This window comes from Tachyglossus aculeatus, unplaced genomic scaffold (assembly GCF_015852505.1).
Source record: "Tachyglossus aculeatus isolate mTacAcu1 unplaced genomic scaffold, mTacAcu1.pri SUPER_34, whole genome shotgun sequence".
Taxonomy (NCBI): domain Eukaryota; kingdom Metazoa; phylum Chordata; class Mammalia; order Monotremata; family Tachyglossidae; genus Tachyglossus; species Tachyglossus aculeatus.
Genome location: NW_024044839.1, coordinates 1,197,694 through 1,214,999, shown reverse-complemented (window position 1 = coordinate 1,214,999; position 17,306 = coordinate 1,197,694). Strand labels below are relative to the sequence as shown.

At 57.9% G+C, this 17,306-nt stretch overlaps 2 protein-coding genes across 3 annotated transcripts in view; both read left to right on the top strand.

Annotated features, from left to right (window-relative positions):
* Positions 1-6,018, top strand: part of RNF157 (ring finger protein 157) — a 39,828-nt gene extending 33,810 nt beyond the window's left edge. Inside the window, exons 19-20 of one of the 2 annotated variants that reach the window (XM_038742105.1) lie at positions 2,732-2,769; positions 4,557-6,018. In XM_038742105.1, coding sequence (XP_038598033.1) covers positions 2,732-2,769 — 38 coding nt within the window. In that variant the 3' untranslated portion in view covers positions 4,557-6,018. Of the gene's footprint in view, positions 1-2,728; positions 2,770-4,556 lie in introns of both variants that reach the window. The other variant, XM_038742104.1, reaches the window with a different exon arrangement.
* A 5,049-nt stretch (positions 6,019-11,067) lies between these two features.
* Positions 11,068-15,314, top strand: FOXJ1 (forkhead box J1). Its single transcript, XM_038742065.1, has 3 exons — positions 11,068-11,151; positions 11,457-12,065; positions 13,479-15,314. Exons 2-3 carry the CDS (start codon positions 11,598-11,600, stop codon positions 14,241-14,243), a joined length of 1,233 nt encoding a protein of 410 aa, XP_038597993.1. The 5' UTR covers positions 11,068-11,151; positions 11,457-11,597; the 3' UTR covers positions 14,244-15,314.
* Positions 15,315-17,306: the final 1,992 nt, after the last annotated feature.

Here is a 17,306-nt window from a genome sequence, read left to right as displayed (position 1 = left end):
TTTTGGGAGCTGGGCATCGGAGGGCTTCCCCGAAGTGGCCCCTCTGCCCATCAGCTCCTTGCGGTCCATTAAAAGATTTCCCAAGACAAAGGTGTTTGGTAATCGGACAAAGCTCCAGGGACGTGCCCGCTTGCAGCAAGGAGGGGGGAGATACCCCCCCCCACTAAAAAAAGGGAAGAATCAGAAAAAAACTTCCCACAGCTGCAAAGTCAGAGCTGAGAAAATCTCCCAATCCCTCCGCCCCCTTGTTTCCCAATCTCTCTCCACCCCAGTTGTCCCCATGTCCAGGGAGGCCAAGTGGAGTCAGTATCTCCCTCCACCCCTCCTCCTCCCCGCCCCTAAACAGCCACTAAGGAAAGCTAAGCTGAGGGTGGAGCCCTGGGCCGGCCTTCACTGAGCTCCACGGTGTCCCCCAGATGCGACCCTTTGGCTCTGTGCCCACCCACACCACCCCGGCGGGCCGTGCTCTGCCCCCCTTTATGCCAGGGTTGCTGGGACGAGCACAAATTTATTGACAGTCTCTGCGTCGAGGCGGGGCAGGGGGCAGTGATTTTTCAATTGGCTAGAGCCCAACTGGGGCTCAGGGGCTGCACCCCTAAATCATATCCTGAAAGAAAATGGACTCTCTCGTCGGCCAGCACTGAGAGAGAGTCCCCCGCCTGCCCCGAGCGGCCTGGGGCCGGCCAGGAGCCGACCTCGGCTGGGGGCTTCTTATGGGTCAGTAAATTTGTGAGGGCAGCCCCGGGGCGGCTGGCCTTGGGAAATCCCATCGGGCTTCCAGCCGGGAGCAGGCAGATCATTCCCACATCTCCTTGGGATGTGGCTACCAGAAAGCTTTCCCGCCACAGCACTGGTGCAGCCTCAAGCTTCTTCCATCGCTTTGCCCCCTGCCCCGTTCCCCCGCCACAGCCCTTCTCTGCCCATCTGCACCCGGGTCACAGATCTGCCACAGGGGGCTCCCCGCCCCCTGGCAAGGAGCTGTGCCTCCTGGCTGGAATTATTTTGGGATACACCAAGAGATCAGCCAAGATCCCAGTGGGATTGAAAGCCCAAGTCCAGCCAGGGGACCCCAGCTGCCCCAGGGAGGGGCCCAAGTCCGGGACCAAAGGTCTTAAGGAGGGAGATGGAGTGGGGGGCCAGTGGGGTGGGCGGAGGGGGAGTCGAGCCTCTGCCCAGGCCCGCCCCGATGGCTGGGAAGGCCCGGGGATGTTCTGGTCCGCAGCTTGCCGTCGGTTGGGTCGACAGCTTGAGTATCGGCTCCACGGACTTGCGGAATGAGGAACCGGGCCACGGGTCCCCAGCCAGGGAGACCGAGCGTCCATCTTACCGCTGGGCTAACGGCTTCCCCCAGGGGACCACCCCCCTCCCCTCCCCACTTGGCACACACCCATTCTGCTTGGGTCCATTCCCTGCTTTGGAGCCCTCATTGGGTTGTGGAAGGCGAGACACAAGCGCCAAGTGGAGATGGAGGCCCGGGCTTGCCTGCAGGTGACCTGACCTTAGGGGTTCCTGTTTTGCAGAGGACCCAACCCCCCAAGGTTCACCCAACCTCTCCACCCACTAAGGGCCTCCCAGCCCTCTCCGGAACAAACACATTGTAAGTTTTCTTCCAAAGAGCCCTGGAACGATAAAGCAGTTTTCTGAATCGAAGACATGGTGGAAAGAAGACGGTCGTAGCTGGCCAAGGCAGTTGACCCTCTCCCCTCCCCAGCTTCCCTCCCCTCTGAGTCCAGTCCGATGTGGGGTGAACAGGGAGGCCTGGGCAACCAACATGAGTGTTTTCCTTGGCTCCTCTTCTTTTCTAGAGGAGCTGGTCAGAAACTGTCCCTTCTGCAGCCCCCAGTGATCTCAGGGGTGTTCAGGAACTCCGTTGCCCTGAAGAGGGGGAGGGTGTTCTTCATTCATTCATTCATTCAATCGTATTTATTGAGCGCTTACTGTGTGCAGAGCACTGTACTAAGCGCTTGGGAAGTACAAGTTGGCAACATATAGAGACGGTCCCTTCCCAACAGTGGGCTCACAGTCTAGAATGGGGATACACCAATTCTTCAGCTCCTCAGGTGTGCTGTCTCAAGTGGGAATCCCCAAAAATTGTACCTTGGGTGGAACTCCCCAGGTGGGGCTCACTGCACCCCAAAATGAAACTGCCTTTCTAGAAATGAACGCCCAGCCTTGTGGAACCTCTGTCTGTCAGCCTCTCCATCTGAGGAAAGCTAAAAGTTCATCAATGGTATTTATTGAACGTTTTCTGTGTGCAGAGCACTGTACTAAATGCTTGGGGGAGTACAACATCCCTTGCCCACAACGTGCTCACAGTCTAGAGGGATAAAGAAATTATTGACTAGCATCAGCCCAGGTCTGAAAAGGGGGTTGCCCCTCTGACCTGCCAATCTAGGATTGGGATGAGGGGCCGGGGAGAGTGGTTTGAGGAGCTCAAAGCACCCCACCTCCCACCCCCTTCCAGAATCAGTCCCCCAAAATCCAACATGTTAAGGACATTGCGGGGTGTGGGGGGTTGGTAAAGAAACTTTAGTAAATGCAGAGATCAGACTCATTTCTCACGGCCAGTCTCAAAGCCAAGGGGTCGGCCTGCAGCAGGCCCCTCTGTGTGGTGCGATGAGGGGTGGGGAGGGGGTGTTACTGTTTGCTTTGTACGTGCCTGGTGTCTTCTCTGTGGTTCATCTTTTGCTTCTGGTCTCTTTCCTCCCCCACCCCCCACCGGGAACAGCAGCGGTGCCGGAGTCCTGCCCCGTAAACATTGACGAATAGGTACGACTGCCACCTGGTCCCCGTCAAAGCAGGCACGGCCCTTCTGAGGGTTGGGGGGCTTGCCGGGCTGCTGCCAGTCAGGATTGGGGGGGGACCGTACCCCCACCCCTACCAGGGGCCGCTTGTCCAGACCCCACAGACGGGCCCTGTCTTCCCAGCTTCCTGCAGAAAGGCAGGCACAGTGAAGGAGGCCACGATGGGTTTGGTCCGTGAAAATAATTGCGCTGGCGATGAAGCGCATACTGGGTGCAGAGCACTGTACTAAGCGCTGGGGTAGATCTAAGATCTTGGGGTCAGACACAAGCCCTGGCCCACATGGGGCTCACAGTGTAAGAGGGAGGGAAATCAGCCCGGGCCTTTCCAGAAGGACCAGCCCTGACTGCAAGAAGCTTCTCCCTTCTCCTTCACCTTCCACACCTGCTGCTGCTGCGATTCCAGGGGTCCTAGCCAGAAGCAAGATTGAACCTGCCAGGGGTCTGAGGGAATGGGCAGCCCATTTCCAGAGGCTGGTTGGCTTGTGCCACCATGGGATCTCGCTGGGCCTCCCCTGATGGGGGACAGTGGGCCACATGGGCAGTGCCCCGTGGGTGCTAGGACTTCTGGCCTGTAGTGAGATGGCCTGGAGGTGGGAGGGGCAGTGGGGAGACACCTGGCTCTGTCCAGTCTCTCTGGCCCCCAAGGGTGGGCCTGGAGTTGGAGGGGGATACCTAGGCAAGCAGAGACAGCTCATGTGTTTTTCTTCTCCCCACTCCTCCCATCTCTCCTTCCTTTCCTCTTCCTTTCCCTAATCCCCCTTACTCCCTCCTTCCTCCTTCCTTCCCCACACTATGTCAGCACCTGGGGGGAGACCGCAGTTCCCTCCTGGCTGGGGTAGCAGAGGGGTGTAAAAGCGGTAGGTGGGCAGAGAACTTGTGTGAGTGAGCCCTCCAGTCTCCTCCCCCTCCTCTGCTACTAATCCTCTGCTTCCTCACCTTTCCGACTCCCTCTGCAAACAATGACACCTCGGGCCCCAAATTAGCATGCACTGGTCCCCCGTTTCTTCCTGGCCGGCAGGCCGGAGCCTCCCTCCAGGGCGAGCGGAGACCAGAAGGTATGAAGAGGGGGTTGGGGAGAGGTTAGCAAACACTGTGTCCTGCGGTTGCATCGGTTGGGGGTCTTTCCCTGAGCTGATTGCTTTCGATGGGCCGAGGTGTTGGGGGGTGCCCCATCCCCGGGGCAGCCTCGTCCTGGCTGGCCAGGTGATATTAACTGTGGCATTTGTTATAATGATAGTGATGGTATTGGTTAAGCGCTTACTATGTGCAAAGCACTGTTCTAAGCAATGGGGGAATACAAGGTGATCAGGTTGTCCCACGGTGGGCTCACAGTCTTCACCCCCATTTTCCAGGTGAGGGAACTGAGGCACAGAAAAGTCAAGTGGCTTGCCCAAAGGCACACAGCTGACAATTGACGGAGCCGGGGTTTGAACCCAAGACCTCCGACTCCACAGCCCGTGCTCTTTCCACTGAGCCACGCTGCTTACTACTTGCCAGGCACTGTACTAAACGGTGGGGTGGGCACAAGCAAATCGGGGTGGACACAATCCTTGTCCCACGTGGGGCTCACAGTCTTAACCCCCATTTTACAGATGAGGGAACTGAGGCACAGTGAAGTGACATCCAAGGTCACACAGCAGACAAGTGGAGGAGCTGGGATTGGAAGCAAGTCCTTCAGATTCCTAGTGCTGTATCCACTAGGCTACACTGCTTTGTGGGTAATGCCCCTGACCCTCATTTTCTCCCCTCCAGGATGCTGGCGGCCATTGTGGATGCCGTGGACCACAGGGACGCCCAGGGCCCTGCCCGCTGGCCCTCAGCCTGGTAGACCCTGGTCAAAGGCCCCTTGGGAGGGGCTCTGAGGCTGCCTCCGGGGTCCTAGGGCTCTCTCCTCCCGCCCTTCCTGTCCCAGGGCTCTAGCTCCTTCCCAGGGTCTTCCCCGGACCCCACCTTTCTGGGGATCCCCACCTGGGTCCACTTTTGATATTCCCTTATCTCAAGGCACCCAGTTCCACCCCCTCCCGGTTCCCAGCTTGGCCCAGATTGGTGGAGTTGAACCCCTGGAGGTGAACCTCAGCCCTTCTAGGGGGCTGGAGGTGGGGGGGTTCTCATTTTTCCTCTCCTCCCTCCTCCATGCCCTGGCAGGAGCTGCTGGAGGCCTTCCGTGTTTCTGTACTTCGAGATTCTGTACTTCCCTCTGCCCGTAGCCCTCGGCTCAGGCTCAAACTCCATCAGATCAGCCCGGGCTGGGGGTCCCTGGCCTCCGTGCCCCCCGCCGGTCCCCAGGACTCCCCCAGAGGAGCAATGTGCAGGGAAACTTTATCTTTCTGGAAGCGTAGAGGCCGGTGTCTCCTCACCTTTCCACTGCTGCGGCCTCTGCGGGTGACCGGGCCTCCATCTAGGGGGTAGAGAACACCGGCCATCTCCAACCAGAACTCCGGAAAAATGACTTGGCGCAAAACCGACAGGAAAAGCATTGATTCCAGCCAGGAGGCGGTACCTAATGTGCTCTTGGGTTTCTGCTTCCTTGACTCGTTGGTCGCAGTTGTGGTAAGGGGATTCCCAGGGCCTGTGAGCCGGTAACAGGAGCTGTGTTTAGCATGTGGGAGGGTGTCTGTGCCCCCCTCAAGCTATGACGACTGTCACGCTAAGGGGGGCTGTGCACCCCGAGAATGGTATATGTTTACCTTGCAGATACCTCCCTCCGCCTTGGTGTTCTGGGAGCCCCGGGGCCCAGAATCAACCTGGATATGGGTTCTCTGCAAGGGCACAGCCTGAGGGAGAGCTTCCAGCTGGATTTCCCTCTGATCTCCAACCTCCACCCACCCGAGTCCCTGGCATCCAGGTCTCCCCCACCCTCCAAAGCTCTTCGAGTGGTGAGATATAGCCAAGCAATAATGTGGGCCTGGTCTCCAGCCCCTGCGGCAGCAGTGAGTGTGAGCGGGGACCCCCCCCACCCCCACCAACCCTCACCATCAGCTTTCAGGCAAGAAAGGGGGCCAGAGACAGAGCTAAAGCCCCCAGGATACTGAAAGGAGGTCAAAGCTCCCCACCCCCAGTCAAGGCTGGTTGTCTTGTTATAAGTTGTCTGGTTTACCTCCTTTGTCAGCAGGAGGATTTAGGGAAGGAAACTAGGGCCCCGATAACAGCCCATAATGACCCTCGCCTCATTTTCAGATACCCCCACCCCACTTCTTCCACCATACGTACGTACGCACACTGAGGATAACTGGATAAATGGACGCTTGTTGCTCAAACAGTTCCTGTTTCCCCTGCTCTTTTCTGACCCATTGGAGTTGGAGGGAGGAACATCTTGTCTTACAGGGGTTCCCAGCAGAATCTCGGCCTAGTATTATTATCATTATTATATTTGTTGAGCGCTTACTAAGTGCCAAGCTCTGTTCTAAGCGCTGGGGCAGATACAAGTTAATGAGGATGGACACAGTCCCTTGTCCCACATGGGGAGATCAAGACAAAGATCAACTGCCCTCCCACCAATAGTGGTTACCTACTACCGACTAGGGCACGGTGCTGAGCCCCGGAAGAGTAAAATGGAGTTAGAAGACACAATCCTTGCTCCTGAGGAGCTTCCAGCTTAATCTCCCCCAACACAAAGCGATTGGGCACTCCTGGCCCTTTGAGATGAAGCATACAGTATGTCTGAGGCAGGAGGGGAGGTCTGGGAAGGGGGTGGGTAGCCTGAAAGTTCCTCCTCCCCATGCGGGGTGGGGAGCGGGTTAGAGGGTGAGGTCTGAAGGCCAGCGTTGGCTTCAGGTAGTGGGGTCTTACTTGAGCTCTGGACCTGCAGCTCCTGCACCTTCCCGGGTATTTTCCCGTAAACATGAAAAATGCCAGAACTGAGTAAGACCAGCCCACCATCCTGTCTCTGACTGGCACCGGAGCAGGCTTGGAAGGGGCAGGGGCCGCGGCTGCCCTCTCATCAGGCCTCTGTGGAACTTGCACTCTCCCAAGCCCTTAGTACAGTGTTCTGCACACAGGAAACGTTCAATAAATAGGACTGACTGGATGATATGACTGCGTTGGGGTGCATCCACAGAACCATTTAGCACCTCTTTCCCCTCCCTCCTGTTTTCTAGCTGGGGCACGAGCCAGAGCAGGGCAGCAGTCTCTCATCCCGCTGAGGTCAGTGCCCTGGGGCGGGAGAAGGGGCATTTTGTGTAGAGATTCACAAACTGTCATGTGTGCACGTATGTTTTGTGCACTCCTTCCTCTCCCCTCTTCCTCACACACGGGCACGCTGGACCGGCAACAGCAATGATGCAATATTTATGGATTTGCTGCATGATTCCGCAAATGAATAAAACTGTTTACAAGGGAGGAGTGTGTCCAACGTTTCTGTGCTCCACCCCCGATGGCTCCTCCCTTAGCAGCTTCTGGGGAAGGGCCTTTGTGGTCGAGACGGGGGTGAGCAGGGGTTGTTTTGGAGGGGGATGGCAAGCAAGTGTGGGCATCGAACGGGGCAGGTCAGCCCTGGCCCCCTGAACCAATAATAATAATAATAATGGTATTTATTAAGGGCTTACTATGTGCAAAGCACTGTTCTAAGCGCTGGGGAGGTTACAAGGTGATCAGGGGGGGCTCACAGTTTTAATCCCCAACTGCATATCTGGTAAAATGGCATCCTGAGCTGGTGAGAACGGAGGTCGTCAATAGAGGCCCCGCAGGTGGGGACCCTCCCCTCCCAGGGTAGAGCTCCCGTTTTTGCTCCAAAGTGGACTAAACCCACGTAGTGGAGGCTGGGGAATAAAAAAGCAGTCAGGGGCTGTGGTATATGTTTGTACATATTTATTACTCTATTTATTTTACTTGTACATATCTATTCTATTTATTTTATTTTGTTAGTATGTTTGGTTTTGTTCTCTGTCTCCCCCTTTTAGACTGTGAGCCCACTGTTGGGTGGGGACTGTCTCTATATGTTGCCAACTTGTACTTCCCAAGCGCTTAGTACAGTGCTCTGCACACAGTAAGCGCTCAATAAATATGATTGATTGATTGATTGATTGATTGAAAGAGGAAAGGAGCTGCCTATGGAGACCCCCTGATACTGCCCAATCCGGCAGCTAGGAAGTCTGGGCCGGGACGGGGAGGGGGTAGGGGAGAGCTGTCTGGGCACCTTGTCCTTGTGTGATTTATGCTCGTTATTGGCAGGGAATTTGCTTATTGTTATATTGTTTTCTCCCAAGCGCTTAGTCCAGCACCCTGCACACAGTAAGCGCTCAATAAATGCGATTGACTGACTGTACTCTCTCAAGTGCATAGTCCAGTGTTCTGCACCCATTATGCGCTCAGTAGATACAATTGATTGATGATGGATTGATCAAAACCATTGATTGACTGAAGTTCGTTGGGAGCCGCGGGCAGAGGCTGCAGGTGGCATTGGAGCGTGGCTCAGTGGAAAGAGCCCAGGCTTGGGAGTCAGAGGTGGTCATGGGTTCAAATTCCGGCTCTGCCAATTGTCAGCTGTGTGACTTTGGGCAAGTCACTTCACTTCTCAGGGCCTCAGTGACCTCATCTGTAAAATGGGGATGAAGACTGTGAGCCCCCCATAGGACAACCTGATTACCTTGTAACCTCCCCAGTGCTTAGAAGAGTGCTTTGCACATAGTAAGCACTTAACAAATACTATTATTATTATTATTTTATTATTAGAGAGTCATGCGGGCTGCGAGCTGGGGCACGGAAGGCCCTGCCCTCCACCCGGCCATGGGAACAATAATAATAATGATAATTGTGGTATTTTTTACATATGTATATATGTTTGTACATATTTATTACTCTATTATTACGCTGCTTCTGACAGGCACCAGGACACTGAGAAAGACTATATGGAGAAGCAGCGTGGCTCAGTGGAAAGAGCCCGAGCTTTGGAGTCAGAGGTCATGGGTTCAAGCCCCGGCTCCACCAAGTGTCAGCTGTGTGACTTTGGGCGAGTCACTTCACTTCTCTGTGCCTCAGTTACCTCATCTGTAAAATGGGGATTAAAACTGTGAGCCCCCCGTGGGACAACCTGATCACCTTGTAACCTCCCCAGCGCTTAGAAGAGTGCTTTACACATAGTAAGTGCTTAATAAATGCCATCATTACTGTTATTATTAGAAGGGGGAGACAGAGAACAAAACAAAACATATTAACAAAATAAAATAAATAGAATATGTAGAAATAAAATAAATAAATAGAGTAATCAATCAATCAATCAATCGTATTTATTGAGTGCTTACTGTGTGCAGAGCACAGTACTAAGCACTTGGGAAGTCCAAGTTGTCAACATATAGAGGCAGTCCCTATCCAACAGTGGGCTCACAGTCTAGAAGCGGGAGACAGAACAAAACATATTAACAAAATAAAATAAATAGAATAGATATGTACAAGTAAAATAAATAGAGTAATAAATACGCACAAACATATATACATATATACAGGTGCTGTGGGGAAGGGAAGGAGGTAAGGTGGAGGGGTGGAGATGGGGAGGAAGGGGCTCATAGAGTAGTAAATACATACAAACATATATACATATATACAGGTGCTGTGGGGAGGGGAAATTGGAGATGGCGGACAGGGTGATGATGATGATGATGGCATTTGTTAAGCGCTTACTATGTGCAAAGCACTGTTCTAAGCGCTGGGGAGGATAGAAGGTGATCAGATTGTCCCACATGGGGCTCACAGTCTTCATCCCCATTTTACAGATGAGGGAACTGAGGCCCAGAGAAGTTAAGTGACTTGCCCAAAGTCACACAGCTGAAAATTGGTGGAGCCGGGATTTGAACCTATGACCTCTGACTCCCAAGCCCGGTGATCTTGGAGGCAGCGTGGCTCAGCGGGAAGAGCCCGGGCTTTGAAGTCAGAGGTCATCCGTTCAAATCCCGGCTCTGCCACTTGTCAGCTGTGTGACTCTGGGCAAGTCACTTCACTTCTCTGGGCCTCAGTTACCTGCTCTGTCAAATGGGGATTAAGACTGTGAGCTCCACGTGGGACAACCTGATAATAATAATAATAATGGCATTTGTTAAGCGCTTACTATGTGCAAAGCACTGTTCTAAGCGCTGGGGGGATACAAGGTGATCAGGTTGTCCCACGTGGGGCTCACAGTCTTAATCCCCGTTTTACAGATCAGGGAACTGAGGCTCAGAGAAGTGACTTGCCCAAGGTCACACAGCAGACATGTGGCGGAGCTGGGATTCGAACCCATGACCTCTGACTCCAAAGCCCGGGCTCTTTCCACTGAGCCACGCTGCTTCTCCCCGCCAGCGCTTAGAACAGTGCTCTGCACATAGTAAGCGCTTACTAAACGCCATCCTTGCTGGCCTGTGAGCCCACTGTTGGGTAGGGACTGTCTCTATGTGTTGCCAATTTGTACTTCCCAAGCGCTTAGTACAGTGCTCTGCACATGGTAAGCACTCAATAAATACGATCGATGATGATGATGATGCTGGCCTGCATGGCCATGCGGATGAGCGTGGCGGGGGAGTAGGGCGGCTTCAGTCAATCAATCAATCAATCAATCAATCGTATTTATTGAGCACTTACTATGTGCAGAGCACTGTACTAAGCGCTTGGGAAGTACAAATTGGCAACACATAGAGACAGTCCCTACCCAACAGTGGGCTCACAGTCTAAAAGGGGGAGACAGAGAACAGAACCAAACATACCAACAAAATAAAATAAATAGGATAGAAATGTACAAGTAAAATAAATAAATAAATAAATAGAGTAATAAATATGTACAACCATATATACACATATACAGGTGCTGTGGAGAAGGGAAGGAGGTAAGATGGGGGGATGGAGAGGGGGACGAGGGGGAGAGGAGGGAAGGGGCTCAGTCTGGGAAGGCCTCCTGGAGGAGGTGAGCTCTCAGCAGGGCCTTGAAGGGAGGAAGAGAGCTAGCTTGGCGGAGGGGAGAGCTAGCTTGGCGGAGGGGAGAGCTAGCTTGGCTTCACGTGCGGGTTGGGGGAAACGGACGTTGGGGTGGAGGCGGCGGGGCCGCAGAGAGCGCGGGGCCCCGGCCCGTTGGAGCGGGAAACGGGCGCGGGGCGGGATGCGCGGCCCGGAGGGGCAAGCGCCCGCCGTCGCCATGGAGACGCGCGGGCCAATGGCGGCGCGGGAAGCTGTTTATGGGGGCGGCGCGTCGCCATGGCAACGGGAGAAGCCTTTCGGCCCGGCTACTTATTGCCGGGCCCGGGGCGGCGGGCTGCACAGCAGCAGCGGCGCCGCCGGGCGGGGGGCGGGGGCCGGGGGCCGGGGCCGACGGACCGGGCCGGGCCGGGCCAGACCCGCCCGCTCCTTCCAGAAGCTTCCTCCGGCCGGGGCCGCCCTCCTCCACCAGGTAAGGGAACCGGGGGGCCGCAGGGAGAGGAACTTGGTGGGGAGGGGGAGAGACCAGCCCTCCTCTTGCCCATCGCCCCCCCTGTGAGTGATGTCCAAGTGGTCAAATACCGGGGAGGTGGGGGGAGAGGGGGGAAGGAGACACCTCACCCATCTTGGGGTATAGAAGGGGGCAGGACCATCCCTTTTCTCCCTCCCCGCCTCTTAGCCCGTTCCCCCCAGTCCTCCGGGGGGTGGGGGTTCGTTCAAACCCAGCTTGGCCCTCACGGCCCCCCCCCTCCCCCTGGTCCCCCTCCCCTCCAACAGCTGGCTCAGCCCGCGCCTGCCCGGAGCCACCTCGGGGGCTGCAGGATGAAGGCGGGGGCCCGGGGGGGCCTGTAACCGTAGCCCCGGGAGCCGCCCGACCAGAGAAGGAGGACCCCCCGCCCCCCGGGGTGGAGGCCAGCCATGGCTGAGGGCTGGCTGCACCTCTCCGGAGCGGGCTCGGTGGAGGAGCCCAGCGCCCTGGACGACAGCCTGACCAGCCTGCAGTGGCTGCAGGAGTTCTCCATCCTCAACGCCAAGGCCCCGGCCCTGCCCCCCTCGGCCGACCCCCATGGCTACCACCACGTGCCCGGCTCGGCGGCCCCCGGCTCCCCACTGGCCGCCGACCCCGCCTGCCTGGGCCAGCCGCACACCCCCGGCAAGCCCACGGCGTCCTGCACGTCGAGGAGCTCGCCCCCGGGCCTGCAGGGCCCACCCCAAGGCGACGTGGACTACGCCACCAACCCGCACGTGAAGCCGCCCTACTCCTACGCCACACTCATCTGCATGGCCATGCAGGCCAGCAAGGCCTCCAAGATCACCCTGTCCGCCATCTACAAGTGGATCACCGACAACTTCTGCTACTTCCGACACGCCGACCCCACCTGGCAGGTAGAGGATGTGACCCCGGGGGGCCGCGACCCCGTCCCCGGATGCCCAGCCCGTCCCCAGGCCTGCCCCGGTGCCCCTCCACCAGGAGGAGGGAGGGAAGCCATTGGGGAGCAGAAGGGGAAACTGAGGCCTGGGGGGGGACTTTCCCCGAGGTGGCCAGAGGTGAGGCCACAACCTGGAACTCGGACCCCAAGAGGCCCAGCAGGGTCGCTGGCTGTCAGCCTGCCGCTGTGGGCCTGGGCACCTGCTCAGGAGAGCGGGGGGCTGGGGGGAACATCTCCTTGCGGGCGTGAAGGTGCGATGCCTTCCCGCAGCAGGCCTCCCCATCCCCACCGGTGCCCTTCCCTGGGGGGCAATCAGTGGCCCAGCTCCCCTGCCCTGGAGGCTTTTCTGCAGTACCTTTCTCTCTCTCTCTCTCTCTCTCTCTCTCTCTCTCTCTCTCTCTCTCTCTCTCTCTCTTTCTCTTTTCTCTCCCTCCCACTCCTCTCTCTCCTCACCTTCTCCCGACCCTGCAGACAGGGCCCTGCCACAGTCGAAGCGCTGCCCAGGGTGCCGCTGTGGGGAGGGATCCGGACCCTCCGGGAGAGGGAACTAGCCCCAGGACAGAGCTCCCCCAGGCCAGGCCCAACAGGCAGCCACAGAGGCCCTGGTTTCTGGGAAAAAAAACCTGTCTTCAGAGAGCCAGAAGCGGTAGAAACCAGACCCCGAGATTCCATGAGAGCTTCGACCGACAGGGAGAGCGGGATGAGGTGTGGGCCGGCCACGGGTTTAACCCGTGCCCCCCATGTCCACCTGGAGGCCAGCCCCCCAGTTCCTTCCCGTGCGCTGGAAGTCGAGGGCCAGGGTGGACCTGAAAGAGCTGGCTCTCTGGCCGGGGGCCCGGGAAGCTACGGAGGGAGAAAAGGGGAGGGGGCCGGTCAGATGCTCCCGCGGCTGCAGCGCGGATGGCTGAGCAGACAGATATCCCGGCAACCGGGAACAAAAGCCCCCAGCGGCTCGCCCCAGCCCCCGGCGGCCTACAGCCCGGTGGTCCGCCCCTCGTAATAACTGTGGCTTTTAAGTGGTCGCTAGGGGCCGAGAGCTGTGCTAAACGCTGGGGTAGATACGGGATAATCAGGTCGGAGAGGGTCCCCGTCCCACTTGGGGGCTCCGAGATTAAGTAGGCAGGAGAGTGGGTATCGAAGACCTGTTTTTCAGATGAGGAAACTAAGGCAAAGAGAAGCTAAGGGATTGACCAAGGTCATACATTTGGCAGAGCTGGGATGAGAGCCCAGGTCCTCTGGCTCGCGGCCCCGGCCTCTTTCCTCTGGGCTGCGCCGCTTCCCCGGACCCTTGCCTAGACCCGGGTCCGGCCCCGGGACTCCACCCCGCCGTCCAGGGCCGCGCCAACCCCAGCCGTTCTCTCCCTCCCAGAACTCCATCCGTCACAACCTGTCGCTCAACAAGTGTTTCATCAAAGTGCCGCGGGAGAAGGACGAGCCCGGCAAGGGCGGGTTCTGGCGCATCGATCCTCAGTACGCCGAGCGCCTGCTGAGCGGCGCGTTCAAGAAGCGTCGGCTGCCGCCCGTGCACATCCACCCGGCTTTCGCGCGGCCGGCCCAGCCCGGGCCCGGAGGGGCCTTGGCCGTCAACCCCGAGGCCCAGCAGCTGCTGCGGGAGTTCGAGGAGGCCACCGGCGAGGCGGGCTGGGGCCCCGGCGAGGGCCGGCCCGGCCACAAGCGCAAGCAGCCCCTGCCCAAGCGGGTGGCCAAGGTCCCCCGCCTGGCCGGCGTCCCCACCCCGCTGGGCCCGGAGGAGCCCGAGGAGCCGGCCGGGCTGGGCCCGCTCAAGGGCGACTTTGACTGGGAGGCCATCTTCGACGCCGCCCCGCTGAACGGCGACTTCGGTGCCCTCGAGGCCCTGGAGCTGAGCCCGCCGGGCAGCCCGGCCCCCCGCGATGTGGACTTGACCGTTCACGGCCGCCACATCGACTGCCCCGCCACCTGGGGCCCCACGGTCGGGCCGGCCCCCGACCCCCTGGACTTCGACGAGACCTTCTTGGCCACCTCCTTCCTGCAGCACCCCTGGGACGAGAGCCGGGGCGGCGGTTGCCTGCCCCCCGAGCCCCTGTTCGAGGTCGGAGAAGCCGCGCTGGCCGCAGAACTGCACGACTGGGCCACCGTGGGGGCCTTCTTGTGAAGGCCGGGCCCGGCGTCCCCGGCCGGACGATCCGCCCCTCCCTCCCCCATCAGCTGGCCACACGCACACCCCGTGGAGAGGACCGATCCAGACCAGACCGAGGGCGCACCCGAGCCCCCCCGCCACAGGCCCGGCGTCCCTGCTTGGGGTCAGCCAGAAGATCTGAGCTCAGGAGGCCCTAGCGGACCCCTTTCCCAGCCCTGGGGTCCCCCATGGAGTTGCAAGGCCCGGGCCCTCCCCTCCCTGGAAGCAGGACCTCCAAACTGTAGCCAGCGGGGCACATCCAACGTGAGGTGGGAAGGGCCCTGGTCCGGACTCGAGTGGGAAACTAGCGCTCTTCCTGGACATCCCTCCCTGCCTCTCCCCGAGCCCTCCCACCTCCATCCCCCCGCCCCCTCCCCTCTCTGCCCCCTCTTCCTCTCTTGCCTCATTCCCCGAGCTGCTGTTCAGGGAAGTGCCCAGGTACAACAGGCGCTAATTAGATGGCAACAAAGTAAACCCAGTGGGACTTCCTGGAGGGAGGTAGAGGTGAGGAGGGATGGAGCTAGGGGGAGGGGAGAGGATGGTCTGAGAAAGGCTCCGTGGGGGAGGGGGTCAGCGAGAGCCAGAGCGACCTCTCTCTTCTGGCCGGGGGCTTCTCCCTGGGGCGGGTGGGGAAAGACAGGCCCTCAACTCTGGCCTCCAAAAGGCCAGGGGAGGAGACAGCAGAGAGGGGTGTGAGGATCTGGAGATGGGTCAGGGAGCAGATTAAATAAACTAGGTAGCTGTAGGTAGGTAGCCGTAGGTCGGTAGCTATAGCCAGAGCTAGGAGAGAGTAGTAAATGGTTAACCAAGGCACCCCCCCCCCCACGGCCCCCCCATGACTAAACAGCTCCCTGGGGTGCTGGGGGCCAGAAGGAGGAGGAGTTGGGAGAGGGGGATCATGACCTCCAGGGGTGGGTGGGTAGGGGACCCATCAGCCTCCCAGCCTGGACAACCCCCCAGCTCCAGGGAAACTGCACCTTCACCTTCTTCTGTAGCAATTTAATCTTTTTCATGGCAAGTTATTTCCAATAAAAGAGCTGAAAATTATGCGTCCCTCCTCTCTGGATGCAGGACTGGAGGGAAGAAGAGGTGTCCTGCTCTCCTGCTGCCCCCTCCCCTTCTGCACAAGCCCTTCACCCATTTCAGAGATTCCCCCCCCCCCCCCCAACACACACATACACATAGGGATAGGATCCCAGAGGGAAGGAGAAACCTCCCAGGACTCAGTGCTTCGCCCTTTAGGAAAAGTGGATTACCACCACCCTCAACCCCCCTTGAGTGAACCCAGGCCAACCCCTTCTCGGGGAACCCCAGGCCCCCAGGGGCTTGTTAGGTGGTGCCCACTGGGCGGAGGAGGTGACCTCCCCTTGACTCAGGGATGGTGGGAGAAGAGCCTCCATCCCCATGCCCCAGGGAGGGGCTCCCAGCCCTGTGTCAGCTTTGGTGTAGGAGGGAGAAGACCCTAACCTCTTCTCCGTTCCACACCCCTGGACAGGGGTCCGGGGGGGTGGGCGGCAAAGAGTAGCCAGCCTGGCCCAGGTTGTGGTTGTGCACAAAGCGTTGTGTTTGCCGGAGGACCGGCCCACCCCCACAAGGGCTGGCCTGCCCGGACTTGCCCGGCTGGCCCGGCTCCACCCCCTCCTCACAGCTGCCATGGGGATGGGGGAGCTCACTCCAGGCCAAGCCCTTCCTGCTGCTCCCTGCCCCGGCCCCAGGCCCACCCTCTTCGCTTTCTCTCCTCAGGGCTTACCCTGTGCCAGCCACAGTCGCTGGTCGAGACCCCAGATTGCCCAACCTCCTCCGAGACACCTCCCCCCCAACCCCACGCCAAGTCAGGCTCTGGCCATCCCATGGACCTATTGGGGAAACTGAGGTACAGAGGGGTTTGGTTTTGCTTTTTTGTTTGATTTTTTTAATGGTACTTGTTAAGCACTTAGAATGTGCCAACCACTGGACCAAGTGCTGGGATAGATACAAGATCACCAGGTTGGACACAGTCCCTGTTCCACGTGGGACTCACAGTCCAAGTAAGATTTAATCCTCACTTTGCAGATGAGGAAACTGAGACACAAAGAAGTGAAGTGACTCGCTCAAGGTCATACCACTGACAAGTGGCAGAGCTGGGATTAGACCCCCAGAGCCTCCGACCCCAGGCTCACACTTCTTCTTCCAGGCCAAGCTGCTTCCCCTCAATGACGGATGTGCCTCACCTCGGTGCTGTGACTGCAGGCAGCAGTAATGGTATTTATTGTCTCCTTCCACCCCTCACCCACCCACCCCTGAGACCCTGCGTGGAGGGCTGGCTTATGTAGTAACTGCTTATCAAATACCATAAAAAAATTTTAGCACCGAGGACTTGGTGGTGCCACTTGCACTCTCTTTCGTCCCTGCCCGATGCGTTCCTGCCGAGGCCACCCTAGTGCCACTAGTGAGCGGGTGGGCAGAGGGCACCCTCATCCCTGATGGCCCAAACCCTGATCTCCGATGCCCATAGCTGTGCTCTTTCCCCTGGACACACGCAGCAGGACTAAGATCTACACACACCGTGTCACACGTGTATATTAAGTTGTGGGGAGAAAACATGTCTACCAACTCTTGTATTGTGCCCTCCCAAGCGCTTAGTCCCATGCTCTGCACACAATAAGCGCTCAGTAAATACAACTGATGATTCACACTCCGAAACAAAACACACAGGTTCACAACCATACTGAGGCAGATACACAATCAATCAATGGCATTTATTGAACACTTATTGTGTGCAGAGCACTGTACTAAGCACTTGGGAGAGTACAATACAACAGAGTTGGTATATCAGTGCCCTGCATATAGTGAGCTTTCAGTCTACACACACAGGGACTCCCAGAGACACAGTCACATGCATGCATACACAGAGACAGACACGTGCACACACAGGCCACAGGCACATGTGCCCACACAGAGTGGCACACACAGACCCTCTTTCTCTCCCTGCCCTTTATTTCCTCCTGTTCACTCTGGCTCCGTGCCAATCTGCTGGGGCTGCCGCTTTCACTTGCTAAT